General features: G+C 39.7%; 1 protein-coding gene across 7 annotated transcripts in view; it reads right to left on the bottom strand.

Moving 5' to 3' along the window:
- The window catches only part of NEK1 (NIMA related kinase 1), a 231,468-nt gene that overhangs the window by 39,686 nt on the left and 164,939 nt on the right, over positions 1–26,843 (bottom strand). For all 7 annotated transcript variants that reach the window (XM_067745387.1, XM_067745386.1, XM_067745396.1 and 4 more), the window contains 4 exons: positions 26,304–26,435; positions 24,381–24,446; positions 24,069–24,297; positions 17,766–17,918 (listed from right to left, as the gene is read on the bottom strand). In XM_067745387.1, the coding sequence (XP_067601488.1) occupies positions 17,766–17,918; positions 24,069–24,297; positions 24,381–24,446; positions 26,304–26,435 (580 nt within the window). The remainder of the gene's footprint in view (positions 1–17,765; positions 17,919–24,068; positions 24,298–24,380; positions 24,447–26,303; positions 26,436–26,843) is intronic.

The raw sequence follows: 26,843 nt of genomic DNA, 5'->3' as shown, positions 1-26,843 counted from the left end.
TGTGTGTTTCTGGTAATTGCTCAGAGACTTCCCATACTTTAAACTGACACCAGGAGAGGATGGATTCAGCTCAGAAAGATGACTGCAGTTACCTGGAAGATGCCCAGGGCAGTCCCGTCCATTCCCTGGAGAAGCTCCTTTCCAGCTCACTACTGGGAGCCCCCCTAACACCCATTCTGTTTTAGCTAATCTGCTGGACTTCTGTCTACACCAATAAGCCTTCCTGTATCTATCTGGGCTGGTCGGTACATCTCCATGATGTTTTCTTCTCCCTCCCTTGGTCACTCCAATGCTCACATCTTGGAGATCCTGTCATTCAGTATAGCTCCTCAAAAAGTTCACTGTTAAATACCCCACTTTCTAATTCCCAACATCCTGTGTTTCCACTCACCTCCCTCTACTACCCCAACTCTAAAGAATGTTACCCCACCAGGACCTAAAATGCAGTGATCCTACCATGGTTTCTCTCCCCATCGTCCCCATTAAAATCCATCTACAGCCCATCATTAAAAACATTCTCTTCCATACATCCTCAACTCACGGTATTCACGGCAAAACCCCAACTCCACATCAATTCCATCTTCTGCCTGTCGTGTCTGAACACATGTGGCTGGAACAGTTGGAGAAAAACACAGAGCCTTGCAGCCTGGTCCCAACTTCAATGCATCATCACTGAAGTCAGGTGGGGCCTTGGTGTTGCCCATGTCCTTCTATAACACTGGGCTAGCAGGCACTGCCTGGTTCAGTTAACTCCTTAGGAAAAACAGTTGTGTACAGGTGCTTGTGAGCTGCTTTACTTCTTACTTCTTCCTGGTCAATGAGAACAGAACTAACTACAGTGCTGCCCATGTTCTGGAACATCTTCCCTTCACCAAGCCTCATCGACAATGTGACAGTGGCAGAGGTCACATCTGTGCTCTGCTCATTCAGTCTACGTGTTCTGCTATAAAATAATGTCTATTAAAACCAGGAACAAGGATGCCAGACAGCACTATGATTCCTGAAGATTGCTCTGGAGGGTCTAACAACGCAGTGAGAAGGAAAGGGAATAATCAAATAAATACTGGACAAAAAACCCTATTTCTTATTACTGATGAGATAATCTGCACATTTATAAGATTTACCATGTCAAAAAAAACCTTAATAGATTTAATGAAATAATTCAGTAAGGAGTCTGGCTATAAAATTTTACATAGCTGGGTAACAGAAAGAATAGCTTTATTTTAACGAGGAATAACAACCTAGGGAAATGGAAAAAATACATCATCTATATTATAATAAAGACAAAAATATACCCATTGTATAAAAATAAATTTACCAAAAAAGGTTTTAGAACTTAAACGAACAAAACAAAATGTTACTGAAAAACACAGAACAAGACTGGTGCAAAAAGAAAGACATACTTAAATTCTTAAAATAAAAAAAATTCCAAAAATCATGGGGACTTCCCTGGTGGTCCAGTGGTTAAGACTCCGCCTTCCAATGCAGGCGGTGTGGGTTCGATCCCTGGTCGGGGATTCCACATGCCACGGGGTGCAGCCAAAAATTTAAAGAAAAAAAATTCCAAAAATCAATATACAAATGTAATACAATTCTAATCATAATACTCAATTAGATAAAGTGAACTTAAAATTCCTTTGAAATAATAATTGTCTAAAAACAACCAAGGACGGGACTTCCCTGGTGGCACAGTGGTTAAGAGTCCACCTGCCAACGCAGGGGATGTGGGTTCGAGTCCTGGTCCGGGAAGATCCCACATGCTGCAGAGCAACTAAGTCCGTGCGCCACAACTACTGAGTCTGCGCTCTGGAGCCCACGAGCCACATCTACTGAGCCCGCGTGCTACAACTACTGAAGCCCATGCACCTAGAGCCCATGCTCCACAACAAGAGAAGCCACCACAATGAGAAGCCCGAACACTGCAATGAACAGTAGCCCGTGCTCGCCGCAGCTAGAGAAAGCCTGCGCACAGCAACAAAGACCCAACACAGCCAAAATTAAATAAATAAATAACTTAATTATTTTAAAAAATACTACTATAAAAAAAGTATAATAAAAACAACCAAGGAAAATATTTTAGAATTCCAACTAGGTTAAAGATTATATACGTACATGCAAATGTGTACACATGCCTGTTATCTATCTATCTAATCCAAAGATTTGCCAAATTTTTCACCCAATAAAGGAAATTCAGAAGATATAAATAAAAGATATACTTGCATGAAAGTTTTTAAAAAAAGAAAAAACAAACTCTGTATGGCCAAAAATAGCATAAAAATAAGTGAAATAGCAGAGGGTGGAAAAAAACTGTGATGATATACTAGATAAAGGTTATTTATACCAGATTAAAAATTCACAAGAAAAAAAATTGGAAATGTAATATAAAAAAGGCAAAGAATATACACACAATTTACAGAGAAGCAAAGCAAAATGGCCAAAAGACTGTGACATGATGAAATTCACTCACAATCAGAAAATCACAAATGGAATCTTAACTTGTAAGATTGGTAACAATGAAAAAAAAGTGATAATATTGACAAGTCCTGCTTAATATTTGAAAATCAATCAATGTTATTTGTTACATTAATATAATCAAGGAGAAAAATCATACAATCATCTTAATTAAGTCAGAAAAAGGGTGAGATAAAATTTAATGACTCTTTTTAAAATAAGACTAGAAGGGAATTCCTTAATCTGAAAATGGGTATTTTCAAAAAAGACTTGAGTTAACATGATACATTTACTCCCTTGAATCAAGAACATGACCCTTCTATTCAACATTCTACTAAATGGCATTTTTTGAAGAGAAGCTGTTCAGTTTATTATAGTCCAATTTATTCAGTCCTTTTCTTTACAGTTTGCATTTTTAAGGACAAGTTTAAAAGGACAAGCCACTAGGGCTTCCCTGGTGGCGCAGTGGTTGGGAGTCCGCCTGCCGATGCAGGGGACACGGGTTCGTGCCCCGGTCCGGGAAGATCCCACATGCCGCGGAGCAGCTGGGCCCATAAGCCATGGCCGCTGAGCCTGCGCGTCCGGAGCCTGTGCTCCGCAACAGGAGAGGCCACAACAGTGAGAGGCCCGCGTACCGCAAAAAAAAAAAAAAAAAAAAAAAAAAAAAGGACAAGCCACTAAAAGACAAAATATATTTAGAACACATGTAACTAACAAAAGGCTTCTATCCAGAATATACAAAGAACTCCTAAAAACCAAAGGGAAACCAACATAATGGAAAAATAGGCAAGACACTTGAATAGGCACTTCAAAAAAGAGCATATGCATCTTAGTAAGAAATTTTTGGATATGACACCAAAGCACAAACAAAAACAAAACAAAACAGTGGGTCTACATGAGTAAAAGCTTGTGCACAGCAAAGGAAAAATCAACAAAATAAAGAGGTAACCTACGGAATGGGAGAAAATATTTGCAAATTATATACCTGATAACAGATTAACACCTAAAATATTTAAGTAACTCAAACAACTCAAAAGCAAAAAGATGGACAAATTAAATATTTTTTGCCATTATTAATTAATGACAGCAATTTAAAAATCGGCAAAGGAACTCAATAGACATTTCTCAAAAGAAGACATATAAATGGCTAACAGATATATGAAAAGGTGGCTCAACATCACTAATAATCAGGGAAATGCAAATCAAAACCACAGTGAGAGATCATCTCACTCTTGTTAATACAGCTATTATCAAAAAGAGAAGAGATGACAAATACTGATGAGAATGTGGAGAAAAGGAAACCCTTGTGCACTGTTAGTGGGACTGTAAATTGGTGCAGCCACTATGGGGAACAGTACTGAGGTTCCTCAAAAAACTCAAAATAGAACTACCATATGATCCAGCAATTCCACTTCTGAGTATTTATCCAAAGGAAATTAAATCAGTATCTTGACGAGGTATCTGTACTCCTATGTTGACTGCAGCATTACTCACAGTAGCCAAAACATGGAAACAACCTAAGTGTCAATGAATGAATAAAGAAAATGTGATATATATATATATATATATACACACAGTGGAATATTACTCAGCCTTAAGCATGAAGGAAATCCTTGGAAGATACTATTCTAAGTGAAATAAGTCAGACACAAAAAGACAAACACTGCATGATGTTACTTATGACTGGAATCTAAAAAAGTCAAACTCAGAAACAGACAGTAGAATGGTGGTTGCCGGGGGCTGGGAGGTGGGAAAAATGCAGAGATGTTAGCAAAGGGTACAAACCTTCAGTCATAAGATGCATAAACTTCTAGAGATCGAATACACAGCATGGTTAATTACCGTTGCCAATAATGTATAGTACACTTGAAATTTGGTAAGAAAGTAAATCTTAAGTGTTCGCATCACACACACAAAATGCTAACTATGTGAGGTGATGGGCATGTTCATTGGTTTGATCGTGGTGATCATTACACGAGGTATACTTATGACAAAACACCATTTTGTAAACCTTAAATATATATAATTTTTAAAATTTGTCAATCATAACTCAGTAAAGCTGGAAAAAGAATTAAAAGCCATATGAACGGCTATTTTACTCTGGATACAACCTATTCCCACGGCCACACCCAGCTGCAAAAGGAAGCTGGGAAATGATGTCTCTGCCTAGGCAGCCATGCGCCAACCCAAATCCAAAGTGGGCGTGGGGGCATGGGGAGACGCCAGTACTAAAAAGGAAGGAGGGAAGATTGGACACCGCAGGACAGCAGCGATTTCTGACACACACACACCACACACACACACACACACACACACACACACACACACACACACACCTTGTCCCATAGATGCCAGTAAAATGGGGGAATATATCAAGAAAAAAAGAAGCCATGGACTCCAGACAATAAGAGATCTAACATCAGGTTAGGGGAGAGGCCAGGATGACATCCTTCCAGCAGGTCAAAGGAAAAACTCGTCTGGTTTGGAGCAGGTCAGAGGGGATTCCAAAGAAATGGTTCGAAGATTAGACCCATATAATACCTAATGTATATGGACGATCTGAGAAGAGATAAACATATCTAGGGAAGAGTCTGGCAACAAACTAGAAATAAGTTTGTGAAAAACAAAGCAATTATTCACTAAAGGGAAAACAAAATATTGTGCAAGAAAGAAAAGTAGTCATGGTACAATTACCACAGCTTTGATTAGAATATACATGGTCAAGGTAATACCAACACTGTACAATGATTTCACCAAAATTACAAGTATATTTGGAGGATCTGGGGATAGGAAGTACAGTTGTATATGGTGAGATCAGGGGAAAAAAAACAGATGGAGGAAAGGCAGCTAAATTCTTATCTTCCAAAGTAGGAAGTCCACAGATAATGTCTAAAACTAAAATAATAATAAACACTTTTAAAAATCAAGAAGTAATAGTATAGGTATATGATTTATAATTATGTTGATAAATAAGAAAACAAATAGTTAAAAGAACTGTAAGTGGCTGACTTTGGGAAGCAGAAAATAAGGTGATGAGTGAGGTCTAAGAACTACAGTTTTTCGTAAAAGACTTCCAGAGCTACTTGGCATTTTTAATTATGTGTACAGATTACTTTTATAACAAGAGAACTAGATTTTTAAATAAAAACAAAATTTATGTGATTAACAGGAACATAATCTCTAGGTAGCAAGGTTCTAGGTAATTTCAATTTTCTACAGCACAGTTTTTGGTATTTTCTCATGTTTTACAATGAAAATATACTATTATAGTCAAGGGAAAAAAAGTTAGTTTAAAAAAATGTAGGGACTTGTTTTCCTGGCCATGACAATGTAACTCATATTGGATTAATTGCTCACTGAAAATAAATATAAATGATGAACAACAACGAAAAATATTGAAAAAACTATTTGGAAGCACTGGCGAGTAAGTGATGCAGGCAGGGCGCACTGGGCCGCGACTGACAGCAGCAAACACTAGGATGAGCTCCACTCCATCCCCGCTTCCCTGCGGGCACTTCCTAAATCCAGCACAGGCAGAAGGCAACTCTTACTGGGATAATAAGGCTGCGGCTACAAAGTGACCCAGAATGCAAAGAAAAAAATCACCAAAAAGTTCCCCTCAGCACAACAAAAAAATCCCCTCTATTTTCGGTTAACTCCTAAACTATGCATTCATTCACAAGCAACACTCTGGGAAAACCAGCACAAATCAGCAGCCAGGAGGGTGACGTGCTGGGCAAAGATGAGCATCTGGATGGTGCTGGGAGGGAGAGTAGAGATCGGGTCCCAGGAATGCGGAGGGCATGGTGAACAAACACCATCAGCACTGAGAGGAGGTCTCAGGCAGATCAAGGCGTAGGAACAAGAGCTACCACCTGGAAACAAACAGGCCACAACTAACTTCAACAGTATCAAGGTAATCTGCTGGCATTATTTAGTTTTAAGAAGAAAACTTAATCTTCTTTGAAGAAAGATAACATTACCCAGAGGCTATTAAATTTTTCCTCCACAATGTCTGGCATCCAATCAAATACTGTAAAACTCAGGTACAAAAATTCTAACCTGAGCTGTGGTTTTGTATAGCCTACAAGTTACGAAAAACTTTTACATTTTTAAGGGCTGTAGAAAATTTTTAAAAGAAGAATATGCATATATGGGCTCACAAAGCCTAGAATATTTACAATCTAACAATTTATAGAAAAAGTTCATTGCTCTATGATATAAAGCATGGTTTATAACAAAGAAACAGGAAAAAATGACTGAAAACCAAGAAAAAGAGACAACAGAAATAGAACAGATCTAGCTAACAACAGAAACAGACCTGGATGACTCAGTTATGAGATTTCTCAAGGAGGGACCTTAAAATAAGTGATTAATATGGTCAAGAAAATAGAGATGGGCCAAATGGACAAATCCATAAATACTTTCAACAGAAAACTGTAATCTATAAAAAACATGAAATGGACATCCTAGAACTGAAAAACACAGTATCATATTAGGAACCCACTGGATTTCTTTAACAGGTTAGAGAGACCAGAAGACAGAATCAGTGAAATGCTAAAGGGCTCAACAGATTTAAACAGACTGAAGCAAAAAGGAGAAAATGTAAAAAAGCAGAACAGCACTTCCCTGGTGGCGCAGTGGTTGAGAGTCCGCCTGCCGATGCAGGGGACACGGGTTCATGCTCCAGTCCGGGAAGATCCCACATGCCGTGGAGCGGCTGGGCCCGTGAGCCATGGCTGCTGAGCCTGCGCGTCCGGAGCCTGTGCTCCGCAACGGGAGAGGCCACAACAGTGAGAGGCCCGCGTACCACAAAAAAAAAAAAAAAAAGAAAGAAACAAAGAACAAATGGGACAAATAAAAAACATATAGGGACAAATATATACACAGGCTAAGTCAAAGCAAATCAGTAATTACATTATATGTAAATAAATTAAACTCTCTGAAAAAAAGACAAAGACTGTGGGGCTAGATTTCAGAGAAGAGACACATTTAAACATAAAGAGTCAGAGAAAATGAAAGAAAAGGCTACAGAAAAAGATATACTAAGGAAACATTAACCAAAAGAATGCTTGCTGGTGTAGCTCTACAATAGGACCTAAAGCAGCCTTTAAAGGAAGTAATGTTACTAGAGATAAAAATGGACATGTCATAACAATAAATGGTCAGGGCAGCAGGAAGATGCACAAACTGACCAATGCAATGATCTAAATACTTTAAGGCAACAACTTAAGTTGCTATGCACTAAATAACTTAGCTTCAAAGCATAAATATCAAAAATTGATAGACTTAAAAGGAGAAAATGAAAAAATCCACACATACACATGGAGATATTAATGCTCTTCACTCAGTACCTGATACAACAAGCAGACAAATAATCAGTTAAAAATACAGGAGATTTAAACATCATGATTAAACAACACAGAATATATTGGGTGGGCCAAAAGGTTCGTTCATTTTTTTCCCGTAAGATGGCTCTAGTAGCACTTAATTGTCTTTAACTTCATTCGAAACAATTTTGTTAGATTGCATGTGACAGCTATCACATCAGCGTGCATTTTAAAAAAAAGGACCTACATTGACAGATGAATGGCTAAAGAAGATGTGGCACATATATACAATGGAATATTACTCAGCCATGAAAAGAAACAAAATTGATTTATTTGTAGTGAGGTGGATGGACCTAGAGTCTGTCATACAGAGTAAAATAAGTCAGAAAGAGAAAAACAAATACCGTATGCTAACACATATATATGGAATCTAAAAAAAAAAAAAAAGAACCTAGGGGCAGGACAGGAATAAAGACGCAGATGTAGAGAGTGGACTTGAGGACACGGGGAGGGGGAAGGGTAAGCTGGGACGAAGTGAGAGAGTGTCATGGACATATATACACTACCAAATGTAAAATAGATAGCTAGTGGGAAGCAGCTGCATAGCACAGGGAGATCAGCTCAGTGCTTTGTGTCCACCTAGAGGGGTGGGATAGGGAGGATGGGAGGGAGGCTCATGAGGGAGGGGATATGGGGATATATGTATACATATAGCTGATTTACTTTGTTATACAGCAGAAACTAACACAACATTGTAAAGCAATTATACTCCAATAAAGATGTTAAAAAAATTTAACTCCACAAGCATTACTCAAGCAAAAAAATAAATAAATAAAATAAAAAATAAAAATAGACTTAACAAATTGGTGAATTTTTGTGTAGCAATTTTAATATTGAAGATGGAAGGAAAAAAAGCAACATTTTCGGCATGTTAGGCTTTATTATTTCAAGAAAGGTAAAAACTCAACTGAAATGCAAAAAAAGATTTGTGCAGTGTATGGAGAAGGTGCTGTGACTGATCGAATGTGTCAAAAGTGGTTTGAGAAGTTTCGTCCTGGAGATTTCTCGCTGGACGATGCTCCACGGTCGGGTAGCCCAGTTGAAGTTGACAGCGATCAAATCCAGACATTAACTGAGAACAATTAACGTTATACCATGTGGGAGATAGCAGACATACTCAAAATATACAAATCAAGCACTGAAAATCATTTGCACCAGCTTGGTTACGTGAACTGCTTTGATGTTTGGGTTCCATGTAAGTAAGTTAAGCTAAAAAAAGCCTTCTTGACTATACTTCCGCATGTGATTCTCTTCTTAAACGTAATGAAAATGTTCCGTTTTTAAAACAAATTGTGACGGGCAATGACAAGTGGATACTATACAATAATGTGGAACAGAAGAGATCGCGGGGCAAGTGAAATGAACCACCACCAACCACACCAAAGGCTGGTCTTCATCCAAAGAAGGTGATGTTGTGTATACGGTGGGATTGGAAGGGAGTCCTCTATTATGAGATCCTTCCAGAAAACCAAATGAATAATTCCAACAAGTACTGCTCCCAATTAGACCAACTGAAAGCAGCACTCAACAAAAAGCGCCCAGAATTCATCAACAGAAAACGCACAATCTTCCATCAGGATAATGCAAGACCGCATGTTTCTTTGATGACCAGGCAAAAACTGTACAGCTTGGCTGGGAAGTTCTCATTCATCCACCATATTCACCAGGCACTGCACCTTCGGATTTACATTTATTTCGGTCTTTACAGAATTCTCATAATGAAAAAAATTTCAATTCCCTGGAAAACTGTAAAAGGCACCTGGAACAGTTCTTTGCTCAAAAAGATAAAAAGTTTTGGGAACATGGAATTATGAAGTTGCCTGAAAAACGGCAGAAGGTAATGGAACAAAAGGGTCAATAGGTTGTTCAATAAAACTCTTGGCGAAAATGAAAAATGTGTCTTTCATTTTTATGTAAAAACCAAAGGCAATTTTTGGCCAACCCAATACATACATAAATACAGTAACTGTGAAATACATATTCCTTGCAAATGCATATGAAACATTTACAAAATAGACCATAAGTTGGGCAAGAAAGCAAGTACCAAACATTTCAAAGGACTGAAATCATGTATACTATGATGTTCTGTAACCACAACACAGGCTACAAAGCAACAACAGAAAGATGACTAGAAAAACCCCCAAATGTTAGGAAATTAAATGCAAAACACTTGCAAATGGTCCACCGACACAAAAGAAATCACAACATAAATTAAGTTTATGATTTAAATCTTCCCACAGAGAAAACACCAAGTCCAGATGGCTTCACAGGTGAATTCTTCCAAATACTTAAGGAAAAAATAATACTAATCTTTCACAAAGTTTTCCAGAATATAGTCAAAATGGGAATGTTTCTGTCAATAATAAATGCTGCCTGCCATATCCATAAACAAAGTAGCCATCACATTACAGCTGCCCCAAAGGTGAGCCCTGAGGAGACTCAGGATAGAAACAGGATACTCCCCCCATCAAAAAGTCACTGCTGCAGCCACTCCCCATCCCCCTCCGCCCCCCTCCCCAATGGTGCACCCTGAGGGGACTCAGCATGAGAAAACACAGGATTCTGGCCCCACACAGCTGAGGTGCATATCTAAAGGAAAATATCAAAAATAATTATTTCAGTGAGCCCAGACTCTTGCATCCTCCCATACATAGAAGAGTGCTTATTAATTCCTTAACTTGAGATGTCTGGTTTTCTTGAATTAACAGCAATCTTTTGAAGTTCTGACTACCTGGTGTTTGTTGCAAAACCCCCTATATATCCTAGTTCCTCCATTACCTCTTTGGAGCAGCCCCTCGGAGCTGTCTGAGATGCTGTGTCCTGGGTTTAAGTCCTCAGTTTGGTTCACCAAATAAAACATAATTCTCAACTTTTCGTTTTTTTTTTTTTTTTTTTTTCAGTCGACATTTCCCACCTTGTTTCATAAGTCAGGAAAACCTTAATTCCAAACCACTATAAGCACTTTACAAAAAAGGAAAATTATAGGCAAACTTCCCTCATGAATTATTTTCTTGGGTAGAGAGTATAGGTGTTACATGTTAAGAAGGGAAGAATAGTCAAATTCAACAAAAAGTTTTAGAGAACATCCTCCATGGCTTAAATATTTAAAGCCAAAGAGATATGGGAACATATGTATATGTATAACTGATTCACTTTGTTACAAAGCAGAAACTAGCACACCATTGTAAAGCAATTATACTCCAATAAAGATGTAAAAAAAATATATATATATATATATATATATATATATATATATTTAAAGCCAAATAGAGAAATTCTGGCAAGATAGCAAAGAACATAGTTTTTTTTGTTTTGTTTTTTTTTTAAATTTCCCTGAACCCCTCCACAAAACAGACAAAACCAAGAGAAGCAAACACCCACAAATAACATCTAAAGCAAATCTAGGTGACCTCACAACCCCCAAAACACATGTGAACAGGGACAAATCACAGTCAGCTCCAGACTCAGGTGGCAATAGCATCTGTGCAAATGAAAGCAGAGGGAAACAATGGGGCACCCGATAGACCCCAGATCAGGAGAACCCCCAAAAGCCAGCAAGTATTCACAGGCAAGCACAATGGGCCAATTTAAGGAGAGTAGCCAAAACAGGAAGTGTTTTTACACATTCCAATTTTCATTTAAAAGGAAGGACCAATGGGGAAGTCAAAAAGTGTGGGGCAGTCTGCTCCTAAGAATTCTCGAAACTAACCACCTGAAGCTCCCTTCGAGATCAAAGCCCCACATTGAGGAGAAATCGCTGGAAAGAAAATTCAAATTGATCTGTGCAGAAACAAAGGACAGAGAAAAGAGGGGGAAAGGAGCAAAGACAGAAGAGTTCAGACTCTACGAGGCCATGGTTTTTAAACATGTCATAAAAATAACAGAAGAGGAAGCTCAAGTTATGAAGTTAGAAAGGCTACTTTTACCCACTCTTCCTTCCTAAAATTTTAGCAAATCTAATTTCACATGAAAATAAGTAACATAAAAGGATCACTGTTAAATTCTATACAAAGTTACTGTCAGAAAAAAAAAAGAGTAAGAAGTAGAATAGGAGGACTTCTCTGGTGGCACAGTGGATAAGGCTCTGTGCTCCCAATGCAGGGGACCAGGGTTCGATCCCTGGTCAGGGAACTAGATCCCACATGCATGCCGCAACTAAGAGTTCGCATGCCGCAACTAAGGAGCCCTGGAGCTACAACTAAGGAGCCGGCCTGCCGCAACTAAGAGCCCGTGCAACCAAATTAATTAATTATTTTTTTTTTAAAAAAGGAAGAAGTAGAATAATGTCCTCATAGATGTGTTTCCCAACTTTGGCACTATTGGGTCAGATAATTCTTTGTTTTGGGCGAACACCTGTTACAATATGCACTCTGTGTGGCCTCTAGATACCTGTAGTAACCTTATCAGTGACAACCAAAAAGTCTCCAGACAATGCCAAGTGTCCTCTGTGGGCCAGAGATAATAAAAATCCATGAAACAAATTAAAATTATAACCTACTACTCAAAAATCAACTAGAAAAACGAGGAACATGGTAGAAGATATAAGAGAACAACAAAAAAATATAAATTGCAATATAATACAATTACAGTGAGAAAAGAATCTGAAATGAGGCAGTTGATAGAGCTCAGGAAAGATTAGAAAAGAAGGAAAAAAACCTGAAAAATAAAGATTCTAGAAAAAACACAAGATCATATAAGCAAAACACACAATTTCTTAAGAGATATGTAAGGTAAATAGGAGAAAAAAATTTTAATTAAAGAAAATAATTGACAAAAAGGATTCAAGAGGAGCTTCCCTGGTGGCACAGTGGTTGAGAGTCCGCCTGCCGATGCAGGGGACACGAGTTTGTGCCCTGGTCCGGGAAGATCCCACGAGCCGCGGAGCGGCTGGGCCCGTGAGCCATGGCCGCTGAGCCTGCGCGTCCGGAGCCTGTGCTCTGCAACGGGAGAGGCCACAACAGTGAGAGGCCCGCGTACCGCAAAAAAAAAAAAAAAAAAAATCCAAAATATACCTAGAAGTCCCTGAAGTAGACTTAAGGAACAGAATAAAGAACTCAAAAAACTATAATTCAAGAATACTTTCCTAAAAAAGACTGGAAACTACATATTAAAAAACATACCATGATGAAGAAAACTACAAAACTCTAATGAAAAAGATCAAAGAATAACTAAGCAAATGAAGACATATTCCATGTTCATGGATAGGAAGACTCAATACTGTCAAGATGCCAGTTCTTCCTGACTTGATACATGGATTCAATGCAATTCCAATTAAAATCCCAGCAAGTTATTATGTGGATATCGACAAACTGATTCTGAAGTTTACATAAAGATGCAAAAATCCAGATTAGTCAACACAGCATTGAAGGAGAAAAACAAAGCTGGAGAAGTAACACTTCCCAACTTCAAGACCTACTAAAAGCTACAGTAATCAAGATAGTGTGATACTAATGAAAGAACAGCAAACAAATCAATGGAACAAGCAGAGAGCCCAGAAGTACAGTCAACTAACATTTAACAAAGGAGCAAAGGCACTTCAAAGGAGAAAGGACAGTCTTCTTAGCAACAAACGGTGCTGAAACAGCTGGACATCCACAGGCAAATAAACAACTTTACACTTTTCACAAATATTAACTCACAATTGATTACAGACCTAAATGTAAAACTCAAAACTATAAAACTCCTAGAAGATAACAGAGGAGAAAATCCAGGTGACCTTGGGTTTGGCAATGACTTTTTAGATACAACACCAAAGGCATAATCCATGAAAGACATTTAATAAGCTAATTTCATTTATCTTAAAAAACTTTTGCTGTGAAAGACATTGTCAGAAGAATGAGAAGACAAGCCACAGACTGGGAGAATGTATTTACAAATGAAATAATAACAAAGGACTGTTAATCAAAATACATAAAAAACTCTCAGAACAAAAATAAGAAAACAACCCAGGACTTCCCTGGTGGTGCAGTGGTTGGGAATCCACCTGCCAGTGCAGGGGACATAGGTTTGAGCCCTGGTCCAGGAGGATCCCACATGCCACGGAGCAACTAAGCCCGTGCGCCACAACTGCTGAGCCTGTGCTCTAGAGCCTGTGAGCCACAACTACTGAAGCCCACATGCCTAGAGCCCAAGCTCTGCAACAAGAGAAGCCACTGCAATGAGAAGCCCACCCACCACAATGAAGGGTAGCCCCCACTCGCCACAACAAGAGAAAGCCTGCATGCAGCAACAAAGACCCAACAGAGCCAAAAATAAATAAGTACATAAATAAATTTATATTAAAAAAAATCCATCACCTTAGTTACCAAAAAGAATTTAAAAAATCAAACCCAAACAAAAACAAACCGAATTAAAAAATGCACCAAAGATCTGAACAGACACCTTACCAAAGAAGACACAAAAGGCAATGAAGCCTATGAAAAAATGTTCCACATCGTATGCCATAAGGGAACTGCAAACTAAAACAAGGTAACACCACTGTACACCTACAATGGTGGCTAAAACCCACAGCAGTGACAACAACAAATGCTGCTGAACGATGTGGAGCAACAGGAAATCTCAGTCCACATGGGTGGGAATGCAAAATGGCACAGCCACTTTGGAAGACAGTTTGGTGGTTTCTTACACAACTAAGTATACTCTTACTCCATACAATCACAATTGGGCTCCCTGGCATATACTCAGGATGAGTTGGAATCTTATGTCTACACAGAAACCTGAACACAGATGTTTACAGCAGTTTTATTCATAATTGCCAAAACCTGGAAACAACCAAGATATTCTTCAATAGGTGAACAACCTATTAAATAACCTTTATTGACAAACTGTGGTATATCTATACAATGGAATATTATTCAGCACTAAAAAGAAATGAGCTGTCAAGCCAGGAAAAGGCATGGAGAAAACTTAAATGCATACTGCTAAGTGACAGAAGTCAGTCTGAAAAGGCTATACACTGTGTGATTCCAACCATATGACATTCTGGAAAAGGCAGAACTATGGAGACAGTATAATGATCAATGGTTGCTAGGAGGTTGGGAGAAGGAAGGGATAGTCAGGTAGAAGACAGGGATTTTTTAGGGCAGGAAACTATTCTGTATGATACTGAAACGGCGGATAAAGGTCAGTAAATATTTGTCAAACTCCACAGAGAGTACAACAGCAAGACTAAACCCCTAAGGTACACTATGGAGTAGGGTGATAATAATGTGTCGGTGTCGATTCATCAAGTGTAACACATGCACCACTCTTGGTGGGGAGTGATGGTTAGGGAGGCTCTGCATATGTGGAAGAAGGGGGTATATGGGAACTCTCTGTACTTGCTGCTGAATTTTGCTGTGAACCCCAAAATACTCTAAAACAAAAGTCTATGAAAAGAAACCAACCAACCATGTACTAAAAAAACAAAAACAAAAAACCAACAACAAAATATATTTTAAGAAGTTGGATTTTAAGGAAAAAGATATCCGTTGAGTATCCAAACAAAAAGACCAAGTCATTTAAAAGGAAAAGAAAGTAAGATTGTCACCAGACTTCCTGACAGCTATGCCTTATGTCACAATACTATACTGTTATCCAGTAAAGACATTCAAGGAAAGGAAATATAAGTCAAGGATTTACATTTAGCCAAACCTACCTTCAAGAAGAAAGTCTTCACACAAACTTATGAACATGCAAAATCTTTGGCTGCATTGTTCACATGAGCTCCTCCCAAGGAATCTATCACAAAAGAGCTTCAACAATCAAAATGATGAAAGAGACATTGACATAAGGATTGGAAGACTAAAGACAACACAAGTCCATCCTGTTTGTCATTTAATCCACAAAACAGTCCTGAATGGCAGTGTTTCCACTCTACACACCGAGCACCTGGAAGTCAAAGTCAGAGGAATTTGCCCCATGGTTGCTGGCAAGTGATGAAACAAGAACTTTCTTTCCACGACATGAAGATGGCTCTCACACACGTTAAAACCTTTGCATCTTTGCAAATTGCCTAGAATTTCGTCCTCTCCCCTAACTACCCAGTGGGCTCTTTTGTATCTTTGGCCCAGCTCAAAAGCACCTGCTCTCTCTGTGGCTTTCCCTGACCCAAAAAGCCCAGCACCATCAATGACACAGGACAGTACTGATAACCCAGAGCCTCCTCAGCTGTGGGCCCACACCGTCTCATAGGCGACACCTCTGACACACACTCTGCCACATGTGATCTCCGTGATGCTAACAAGTGCAACTTCTCTGTCTTAAAATTTCAGCACAGAGCATGTTCTTGTAAGTAAATGTAGTTAGAAGAAAAATTTTAAAGACGGCAGATGACAGCGCCTGGAAGCCTTCCACTCTCACAGATAAAGTCAATTACATAAACATCTCTGCACTACCTCTTAATTTTGTGGGTACTTCTATTCTTGCCCTTTTCATGAAACATTACCCTTTATTTGTTATGATTTGTGTCTGCCTTCTGAGAGCAACGACCATCTTTTACGCTTTGTAGCTTTACCACCAAACACATAATAGTATGCACAGGTAATAAGTATTCAATAGTTGGTAAATATGATTTTTTAAAAAGACAAATCATAAAAAAAAACTCAGTTCCAATTCTATGTAGATGGACTATTTATATGGAGAAGGAAAGTCTTGCTTTCACACTGCCTAACTCTTACCATAGACCATTATTACATTTATTTAAGCAATAAAAATTTTACATAAGAGGAATCTGAACTTAAATGTAATAGTTCTAATGGGACTGAACATATTTAGGACTTTTAGACTACCAAATAATCTGAAATTTTTATTATTTTTGAAATGTTTTAGCCTGGAGGTACTTCTTTCTAAATAACGCCTGGAGCATTTGAGAACAGGCTCAGACTGAGGTGTAGGAATTTGTTACTACTATTGTATTTTTGGTTGTGATTGTTATTTGGCATCAACAGCACAACTTCCAGACCCAAGAGTGTGAACAAACTGATTACAAATATACACACTCATGTACTTGCCCTTTTTTCAAACAAATGATTTTATATACTTTGTTCAAATTGGTTTTTTTCCCTTTAATATTAAAGAAATGCTATAATGATTATTGGCTGGGAGGCTCACTCTTAATAAGGAAAGAACAACCTACTTCTGCTACTTCTGTAATAAGTATGTAGGTTCATTTCCATAGCTAATTGTCAGCATCTGGCTAATTCCTCTCTACACAATGTGAGTAGCTTCACCTCCCAGGTTATTCTTCTGTCAGTTTTGGATATAAGTTTCACTCCAAGCTTTAAGGAGAGGCAGATAAAAAGAAAGTGAGGGTGGGAGTGAGCATAAACCCACAGAGAAGTGAAATACACACACATTCAAGCCTTGACACAACTTCCACCTTCGACTCCCTCTTGGTTTGAATAAGCTGTTAACTCCTAAAACACTTGTTTGATAACAGGAGCACTCTCCTCTGCGTAGCTGTAACACTGAGACCCACCACACTCATGGACCACAAGCGTGTTCCTCTTGCCTCACAGCAACTCATCCCCCCAGGCCTAGCATAACGCCTGCCGTACCTACGACAATATCTTTTAGTCCTTCAGTCCACTCGACTCCTGAATCCCCATTAAACATACACCACTCATCTCAACGCACTGCTACTCCATCTTTCTTCGTGTCAAACAGCATTCTGACTGCTCTATTTTTCCGGCTCCCCCTCTCCCATATACATTTCCTCTTCCTTTATTTTTAGATCCCACCCAGGTTACTTCAGATCAAAACTCAAGACTACCATTTGAGACAACTCCCCAGAAAATGCAACCATTCTCCAGCTAACTAGAAAATTATTATAACCAAAGGTAGTCTATTACAAACAATTCATTTAAAATAGACACATCTTTAAAAATACAATTCCATTTTTAATATTATTTCTAGTATAGAAAAACAACTAGTTTCTCTGCTTACCACTTCTAATAGTTGTATTTTCCAATAGTTCTGTCTGAAGTTGTAGTTCAGCTTCTCCAAGTACCTTTAGAACAGAATCTATAGGACTTTTCCCCCAGACTTTTCTTGGAGATCCGCCAGGATCTAATTTAATAACCTCTCCCACTGTACGTTCTAGAAGAAAAAGATAAAAAAAAAATATCTTAAGGCAGATTTAAGATCTTCTATCCAACTGAGTGCTTCACAGGAAAAAAAGGTTACATCACATAGAGAATATAACGATGGTGCTTAAAAATGGACCTAGAGATTATCGAACTAAGTGAAGTCAGACAGAGAAAGACAAATATCACATGATATCACTTACATGTGGAACCTAAAACAATGGTACAAATGAACTTATTTACAAAACAGAAACAGACTTACAGACTTCAAAAACAAACTTATGGTTACCAAAAGGGAAAGGTGGGGGGGAGGGATATATTAGTAGCTTGGGAGTAACATAAACACACTACTATACATAAAATAGGTAAACAACAAGGGCCTACTGTACAGCACAGGGAACTCTACTCAATACTCTGTAAAGACCCATATAGGAAAAGAATCTTAAAAAAAGTGGATATAAGCATATGTACAACTGATTCACTTTGCTGTACACCTGAAACTAACAGAACACTGTAAATCAACTATATTCCAATATAAAATAAAAATTAAATTAAAAAAATAATAAATAGTCATCAACATAAAAAAACAAAACAAAACCCAAAAAAAGGACTTTCAGGGAATGAATAATAAATGATAGAAAAAAAAAACAAAAGCAACTAATACTACTACTAATAAATATATCTAAAGTTGCCTTTTAAAACACTTATGAATTAAACTCTAGTTTTAGGGAATATAAAAATGGAAAAAAACGTAAATGTTTCTGTAAAGTTTTTATTTGAGAAAAAAAAATTTTTTAAACCTAAGATAATTAAGAATAACTTGGGGTAGTACATAAATAGATAAAATATAAATTAATATTTTGCTTCTATAAATTTCACTGAAGAGAATAGAAAAAAAAATCCTAAAATAAACGTGCATATGGATTAAAAGTAGAGAAAAGTATTTCTAAGAAAATTTGTTTTACCTTATTTAGCGTATGTAGGCCACTGACACTTTCTTTTTGACAATAATTGTTTGGGGTAAATCTTTTTACTAAAATTTAGCAAAGCAAAAGCCAGAAGAGGACCTACTGAAGTTTGAGTCTTTAGAACATTTGATAATAATACATGAAGCATATAGGCACCTAGCAGTAACAGACAGGATATTATTATAGAGTGTAAGTCATATAAACTTTCAAAGGTGACCAAATACATGTTGATACAAATTTTTGTGTACTAGTCCATGAAAGTAAATATCTGCAGATTAGCAGGTGATTTCAGTTTTGTTCAGGGAAAATGATTACCAAAAAGGAACAATTTTTAAAAGGATAGTTAAGAAGGGTAAAGAACCCGGAACCAACCCATAACTTACAGCCACACGGTGTTGGATAAAGGTGCTAAAGCAATCTAAAGGAGGTGGGTGGGAAAAGGGGTGAAGGGGGCGGGGGAAAAGTGTGGAGCCAGCACCAGCTGTACACAGACAATACTGTGAAGAGCTCTGCTACAAGGAGGGCTTCAGAAATGGGTCCGAATGAAGTAACGGAGGCCGCCATGCAAAGGGCTTGGGAAAGAGGAGAGGGGAGGAGGGCTGTGAAGTACAAAGAGCAGCTGGGTGCCAGCGGCGGGAAGGGAGCCTCACAAAGGCAGAAGGGACAGAGCGAGAGGCAGGGGGGCCACGGGGCACCGGCGCAGGCACCGGAAGGGACGCTGGGTTCCAACGTGCACTGTGACCAAGGTCAGGCAGGTACTAAAATGGGTGCGGGGATGCACTTTTATCCTCAAGGCTCTTTTCCTTAAGGTTCCACCACCCGGCACCACCCTCATCTCTCTTCTCCTCACAGCTTAGCTTCTGGAAGAGGCTCCTTCCTCAGTTGCCATGCGCTCCTTAATCCCTGGATTCTGTTTCTGCCCCTAGCCCTGTAGCAACGCTGCTTTCATCAAGGTCACCATGCCTCTACCGACAAACTCAGTGCAGATATTCTAGCCCTTGTCTTGCTGCTGTCTCTTTTTCTTGTAAATCTATACCACACTCTCAGTTTTCCTAACTCTGATGCTTCCTCATCTGCTTATCAAAGTTCTTGCCCTGACAAACCTGTAGAAGAGTTTCCCTTGAAGCCCTTACAAGTCTGTCCTCGAGAGTCTCTTACATATGTCCGCTTTTATTATCTCTCAGTTAAGGTCTTCAGTTTTTGTCTAGATGAGTGCAACAGCCTCTAAAAACTGGTCTCAAGTACGTCCACTCCCAGTAAGATAGAACAGGGTGACCAGAGTTATGCTACTGCCTGGATAACCAAAACAACTGGACAAAATATATAAAACATCAGTCTCAAGACACTGGACAAGAAGTAAGATAAGAAGAGGTAAGAACATGGATCCTGGGAGAAGAGAAACAAACAAGACAACTCCTATGACGGCCCCTCCTGCTGCCTTGGGAGTTTCCAGCTGCAGCTCAGGGGGGGGACCCAGGCAGAGCCCAGCAGACTCCCTGAGTTCTGGCGACAGAGCTGGGACTGACCCTTGGGAGACTAAGGCAGAAGAAAAAGAAGTCCAGAGACTTCCAGAAGGTAGCCTTGAGTATTCAGCAGAGCACTGAAGGGAGCAATGTGTGAAGAAACGACCTCAGGTAGGAAAAGAACCACCCGAGAGACTACAGGGAATACAGGACGTGAAACGCTGCTTGTTCCCAGCAGCCAGACTGGAAAATATCATAATTCGTGGTGACTGGACACTCAGAGGGCTTTCCCTCTGTGCTAGGAAGAATTTGCACTCGAGTTAAATGTGGCCCTGATCTCACCTAACAAATCTTAAAAACAGACATAAACGAATCAAACTGAGCCCAACTAACTTAACTGCATTCCAGAACAAAGCTCCAGAATAATTACAGAAACACAAAAAAACCTGGCACCCATCAAGGTAAAATTCACAATGTCTGGCATCCAATCAAAAATTGCCAATCATGCAAAGAAGCAGAAGAATGTGACCCACAATAAGGAGAAAAATTAACCAATGAAAATGGACTCAGAATGGAGACAGACATTAGTATTCTCACACAAGCACACTAATAAAGTTTTTATAACTGTATTCCATATGATCAAAACGTTTAGTACAGACATGGCAGACACTTAAACCCAAATCGAACTTCTAGAGATGAAACCCACAATATCTGAGATGAAAAATACATTGGATGGGATTAATACTAGATTAGGCAATGCAGAAAAAAGTAAGTGAATTTGAAACTATCCAGAACGAAAGGCACAGGAAACAACAGAATCTTAAACAATGAAAAGCACATCAGTGAACTATGGGACGACTTGATACACGTGAGGCTGCAGCCCCCAGAGGACCGGGAGGCAGCACAGGAAAATACCTGAAGAAATATTGGAAAAGATGTTTCCAATCTGATGAAAATGATAAACCACAGACCCAAGATGCTCAGTGAACCCCAAGGAAAAGAAACATGAAGAAAACTGTGGTAAGGCACTTCACAGTCAAACTGCTCAAAACCAGTGATAGACACAAGTCTTAAAAGCAGTCAGAGAACAACAGCATGTTATGGAGAGAGGAACAAAGGTAAATCTGATTTCTTGTCGGGAACAACGCGATTAAAAGGACGACAGAGCAACATCGTTAAAGCACTCAAAAATGACACTGCCAACCTAGAACTCTATACCCAGAGAAGACATCTTTTAAAAGTTAAGGTACACAATTTTTAAATTTGAGAAAATTTAAACCTTATAAAATAATATAATTAAATCTATATTAATTTAAAAATAAGGTATAAAATTAAGTAAAAATACTCTTCAATATACAAAAGTTGAAAGAATCTATCACCTGCATTGCAAGCAATGTTAAAAGAAGGAAGGTGATACCATGGATACATAAATCTAAACAAAGAAATTAAGAACAGCAGAAACGGTAACTACATGGATAAGCACAATAAACGCTTTTTTTCCTAGTATTTACACATCTAAAGGATAACAGGAGTTCTGACTCCTGGGAAGATGGGAGTACTAAGCACGCGTCAGCCGTGCCCCCACTGACACAGTTCTCAGGACCAGGACCCGCACAGGAGCAGCTGCACGGGACGCTGAGCAGCAGCCAGCAGCTGGAGGGGCGAAGAAGACAGAACCTCAAAGCGCCCCCAGCACGTGGTACACTCCACCCCCCTCCCGTTTTCCCCAGTCAGGAACCCAAGGGAGGGCACTGGGCTGCGGACAGAGGAAGCTCTAGGAGGGGCCTTCCACTCTGTCTCAAGGGCCGCGCCGGGGAACCCTGACGCCTGGAGAGAGAGAGAGGGTGAGATCTCTCGCTCTTCCCTCCGCTGCCTCCTTTCCAGCCCCCACGCGCTGCCACGGGTAATCAGAACCCAGAGCCCGTAAAGCTGGGGAGAGGACGCTTCCGTCCTGTTTGGTGGAGACGTGGTACCCAGACAGCAGGGCTGTTTCCTCCGGCTCTTGGCCACCCTGCTCCAAGCACAGGGCAGAGTGAGATAACCAGAGCCTCAGCTTTCTGACCAGAGGGCCAGAGACAGAAAACACCGGGGAGACAGTGCAGACAAAGGAACTCCAGAAGGCAACCTCCTGAAGTTGACTGCTATTACCTGAGCTCACCTCCTGTGCACACGTGGATCTGATCCTGTGTTGTGTATCAAAGACTGAAAACTGAGCCAGCAGACCGAGGAACACCCAGGTCCCAGACCAGTCACCACGTGGTACACAGCCGGACAAGTCAAAGCAGCACTGCCAGACTCTGAAAAAGGAGCCGATACTGAAAGCACAGGCCACAGAAGGCAGATGGGAACTCAGGACCTGACTCTAACTGGGCCGACTGCAAAACTCTCAATGTTCTCCATCAGATGTAAACAAGACCCAGAGCCTTGTGAGAGAATATTCAGAGTGTCTAGGGTATAAGTCAAAATTACTCAGCGTAAGAAGAACCAGGAAAATCCTAACTCTCTTGGGAGGTGGCTGCTAGCAGCCGACAGCAATGTAACACAGATGCGAGAGTGATCTGACAAGGATTCTACGATAGTTGTTATAAAAACGCCCCAGGAAGCAATCATGAACACTCTAGACAGCAAAGGAGAAGAGGAAGTTGGAGAGAAGAAAGAAGATATAAAGACAATTTTATGAAATCACAGTGTCCCTAAAAAAAAAACCATCCTGGAAACACAGCCCGACGAGTGCCTCTGCACAGTGCCTGCTGCTGCTCCTGCGCAGCGCTGTCGGAGTGGAGAAGCGGCAGCACAGTCTCCGCGGCCTGCGAAACCTAAGCTATTTCCTACCTGGCCGTGGACACAGCCCTCTGCAGGCACGGTCCGCTCCAGCTGCGGCTTCTCCGTGCTCTGGGCCCGCTCACCGGAGGCTTCGGGGATTCTCACCTTCACATCCGCGCTAGCTGCATCGGCTCCCCAGGGTCCCAGGCTCTCCCCAGTGTCCTGGGCTCAGGGCAGCTCGTGCGTCTCAGCCCTCAGCACGCCACGCCATCCAGAAACCACCTCCTGGCGACTGACCAATGCCCTGACACGCGCTCTGCTCTCAGGGAGGAGCTCCGTCTCACCCACTGTGGTGTCCTCACTGCTCAGGAGTGTGTGTGGCGGGTAGTGGGACTCAACACAGAACTGCTTGCTGTGGAGCCTGTGGACTGTTCTCCAACACAAGAAAGAATTCTACCGAAGTGGTCCATCAGAAAACTCACGTAGAACTGTACTTACTTAGCTTGGACAGACCGGCCCTTTAGAAAGTGAACCCCCTGCGAGCACGTGTGTCTGTTGGTTCCCTGCTGCACCTCCAGCGCCAGGAACAACGCGAGAAAAGGGCAGCGGCTCAGGAATCATCACTGCGCAAAGGGATCACTGCGTGAGACCCTCTCGACACCCCTGCTCAATGCCGACAGGACCTTCTGGGTCTTTGCTGAAGTTCACTACTCTGATTCTCACCAAGAACTACCCCTGCTAACAGGTGACTCTAACGTGGGAGAAAGGCCTAAAGTACAGTAACACAATTTAAACGTGCGCCGCTAGTTCCCGCTCTCACACTACAGACTGTTGTGGAAAACCCTTGCCATGTGAAAGCTGAATCGTCTTCTCCACGTTTCACCTATTACAGAAACCCTCCCAGCCTCTCTCAGCCCCTCTAAGCATGCCGGGCCGCACCAGGCAGGACACGAGCACACTCATACGCACTTTCAGTCACAGAGAAGGACGTGTCCAGTGCCAATTCATCCACAGGAATCACCAGGTGGCCTCCAGCCTCCCATTTCTTGCGATCCGATGAAACCGATTTTTCTTTTTCCTGCTCTTTGGCGTCTTCGTGAACAATTATTGCACCGATTTCAGAGTGACTCTGCTTTCCGTTTTCATCTTCTTGAGCTTTAAGATTTTGATTTAATCTACGTAGTATTTCGCGCTTACTCTGAAACAGTTAAAATGTTGTATTTTAATAGGTATACGATTAAGTAAAATGATTGAGAGAGAAAATTTGAAAATTGTACCTACCGAAATAGCACTGTTAGTCTTTTGCATTTCTTCTGAGGTTTCTTGGGCATCAGTCAAACTTCTGTCCTTTAAACAGACAGTGACAGAGTAAGAAATAATGTTATTTTAAAAGTCCACCTTAAAATTTTTGATATTTTTACTTTTTGTTTTCATTAACATTTCATGCTCCTTGTCAATCTTTTTATTCCTGTAAAATGTTAACACAGCTTTCTTCATTATCAGCAATGAGAAATAGTTACATATTATCATTTAATAGATGTAATATATACTAGAAGAGCCAATTCTCAATTATTTGTCATATTTTTGGATTGCTTGATCACATATTTAACTATATTCTCTTCCTCTTTGGCACCTGATTCTTGGTAATTTTACATTTACTGTAGAAATTTTAAAAATTAATTCACATACTCAGAGCTAGGGAAGTTTTGATGGATGAATAATTCAAGACAGGCTGTGTTATTTTGAAGCTGTCTTTATGTTTCAGGTACATACATTCTTATTAAGCCATACTACTTACTAAACATAATTGAGAACTGGTTTTTCTCCCAAAGCAAAGAGTAAAAATAAAGAGTTCTGAGTCCTTGGTAATAAGGATAAAATAAATTTTGTTTTATGATTAGTATAATCAGAGTAATCTAGACGATCTAGAATTTGTAAATATATGAAAAGAAGAAATTAGTAGTTATGAAAACTGCGAAAGCAAAGGTATCTGGAAGACTCAGGGCAAGGAAAAGCGGTTCTCATAGTTTTAAGGAAGCGATATTTAGCAAGAAGACACATAAAGAAAAACCATTTAGTTACATGGATTACCTCAAATATTATTAAATAGTGGTCAGTTTTAAAGTAATACATGTAAAACAGACAAAGAGCATTTTACCCAGTAAAGTGGCAGGCATTAGCAGTCGCTACGACCAGAGAGGTGAGCAGCTACGTGGGATGTGAGATTGAGGACCAGGAAGGGCCCGCACAGGGGCATCTGAAGTTGGAGTGAACAACGCAGCACACGCTCGTTACCAGAGAGAAGAGAGACTACACCTGCTTGAGCAACAGTGGCTTCCTATATCAAGTCCTTGAGGGTGACCAAGGCTGGTATTTCCCACTCAATCTTATTTTCAAGATAAACACAAAGGCTGTAAAAGACTGGTGTGCCAATAACGTCAGTGCTGTCTGCAAAAGTTTCGCGAAATTCAACAAATAAAAGGCGCAGACTTCAACGACCAGGAAAGGACAGAATCAGGGTAATGTGTAATATGACTCGGACTCTTCCCTCTGCCTACGGAGCTCTAGGCTGAAATTCCACACCATGAGCCCCTTTCCCTGAACCTCAGAACAGAGTTTTTCACATTTCAGAGAGATGCCCAAAACATACTTCCAAGTTTAAACTTGTTACTTGCCCACAGTTCTCTGTTTTACTATCCATATGACATGACAGAGATTCAAAAGTAGAAGGTTAAAGAAATAATTGATGAATTAAGTGCAATTATGCTGAGTCCTCTAACATTTGCTATGCCAAAAAGTTTTAAATACATGTACACGTCCTGGACACTATTCCAAGAGTTAATTAAGTACCAGAGAGACATTATTTGTTTAAAAAGTGAACCTTGGCTAATTGTGAGTGCTAGGGTATAAAAACATTTTCTGCATTGTTTTTCATACATTTCTATATGTTTTTTTGTCCAACAGTCTTTTAAAGTAAAAAAGAGAATCATTTCAATATATTCTTACCTACCAGGTGGTCTTAGATATAAAACCTAAGACCAGTGAGCCTCCAATATTCAGAGTAAACCACACATGAAAATCTTAAGAAGTAATTTTTTCCCTAGAAAAACTTAATGGGATATTAGGAATTAATGTAATTTCATTAAATTTAATCCTTTTAATAATCTTTTGACTTTGAGGAGTTCTAGATTTTATGAAACTTACCATACCCACTTCTTTCAAAGCAGAAGTCACAGAAATAACAGGTCTCATCTGTTGCTTTGATGGAGAGCCACTTGTTTCCTGCTGTCCTGAAGGTGGAGACACATCAGAGTTCTTTATTCCTTTGGCCACCAACTGTAACAAAGAATGTAAGTACATTGGGGAATTCATATTTGCATGAAGAGGTAAATGGTGTATATAAGGTCACTGTCTACATACTCTAACCACAAGGAGTTTTCTTCATTCCTCAAGTTTTTTTGTGCAAAAGGCAATGTACTAGGTGCTGGGGAAAGATCAGCGGACACAGAGAAACATCTCTGGCCTCACATGTAAACCTAATCATGCACCATGTGGTACTAAATAACTCCTTTCCATTGCATTAACAATGTTTCACAAACAGCCTTCTAAAAGATTAAACATTAGTCCTCTTACTCTAATTTTAATCCATTATAAAATTTGGTGAAAAAAAGAGATTATTTACTAATCTTATACTTCAAAAAGAAATGCTTCTGCAAATTCTACAAGTTTGGCACAGTCTTAAAG

This window comes from Pseudorca crassidens, chromosome 7, assembly GCF_039906515.1.
Source record: "Pseudorca crassidens isolate mPseCra1 chromosome 7, mPseCra1.hap1, whole genome shotgun sequence".
Taxonomy (NCBI): domain Eukaryota; kingdom Metazoa; phylum Chordata; class Mammalia; order Artiodactyla; family Delphinidae; genus Pseudorca; species Pseudorca crassidens.
The sequence above is the reverse complement of the archived record's forward strand: the minus strand, read 5'-3'. Positions and strand labels throughout refer to the sequence as shown.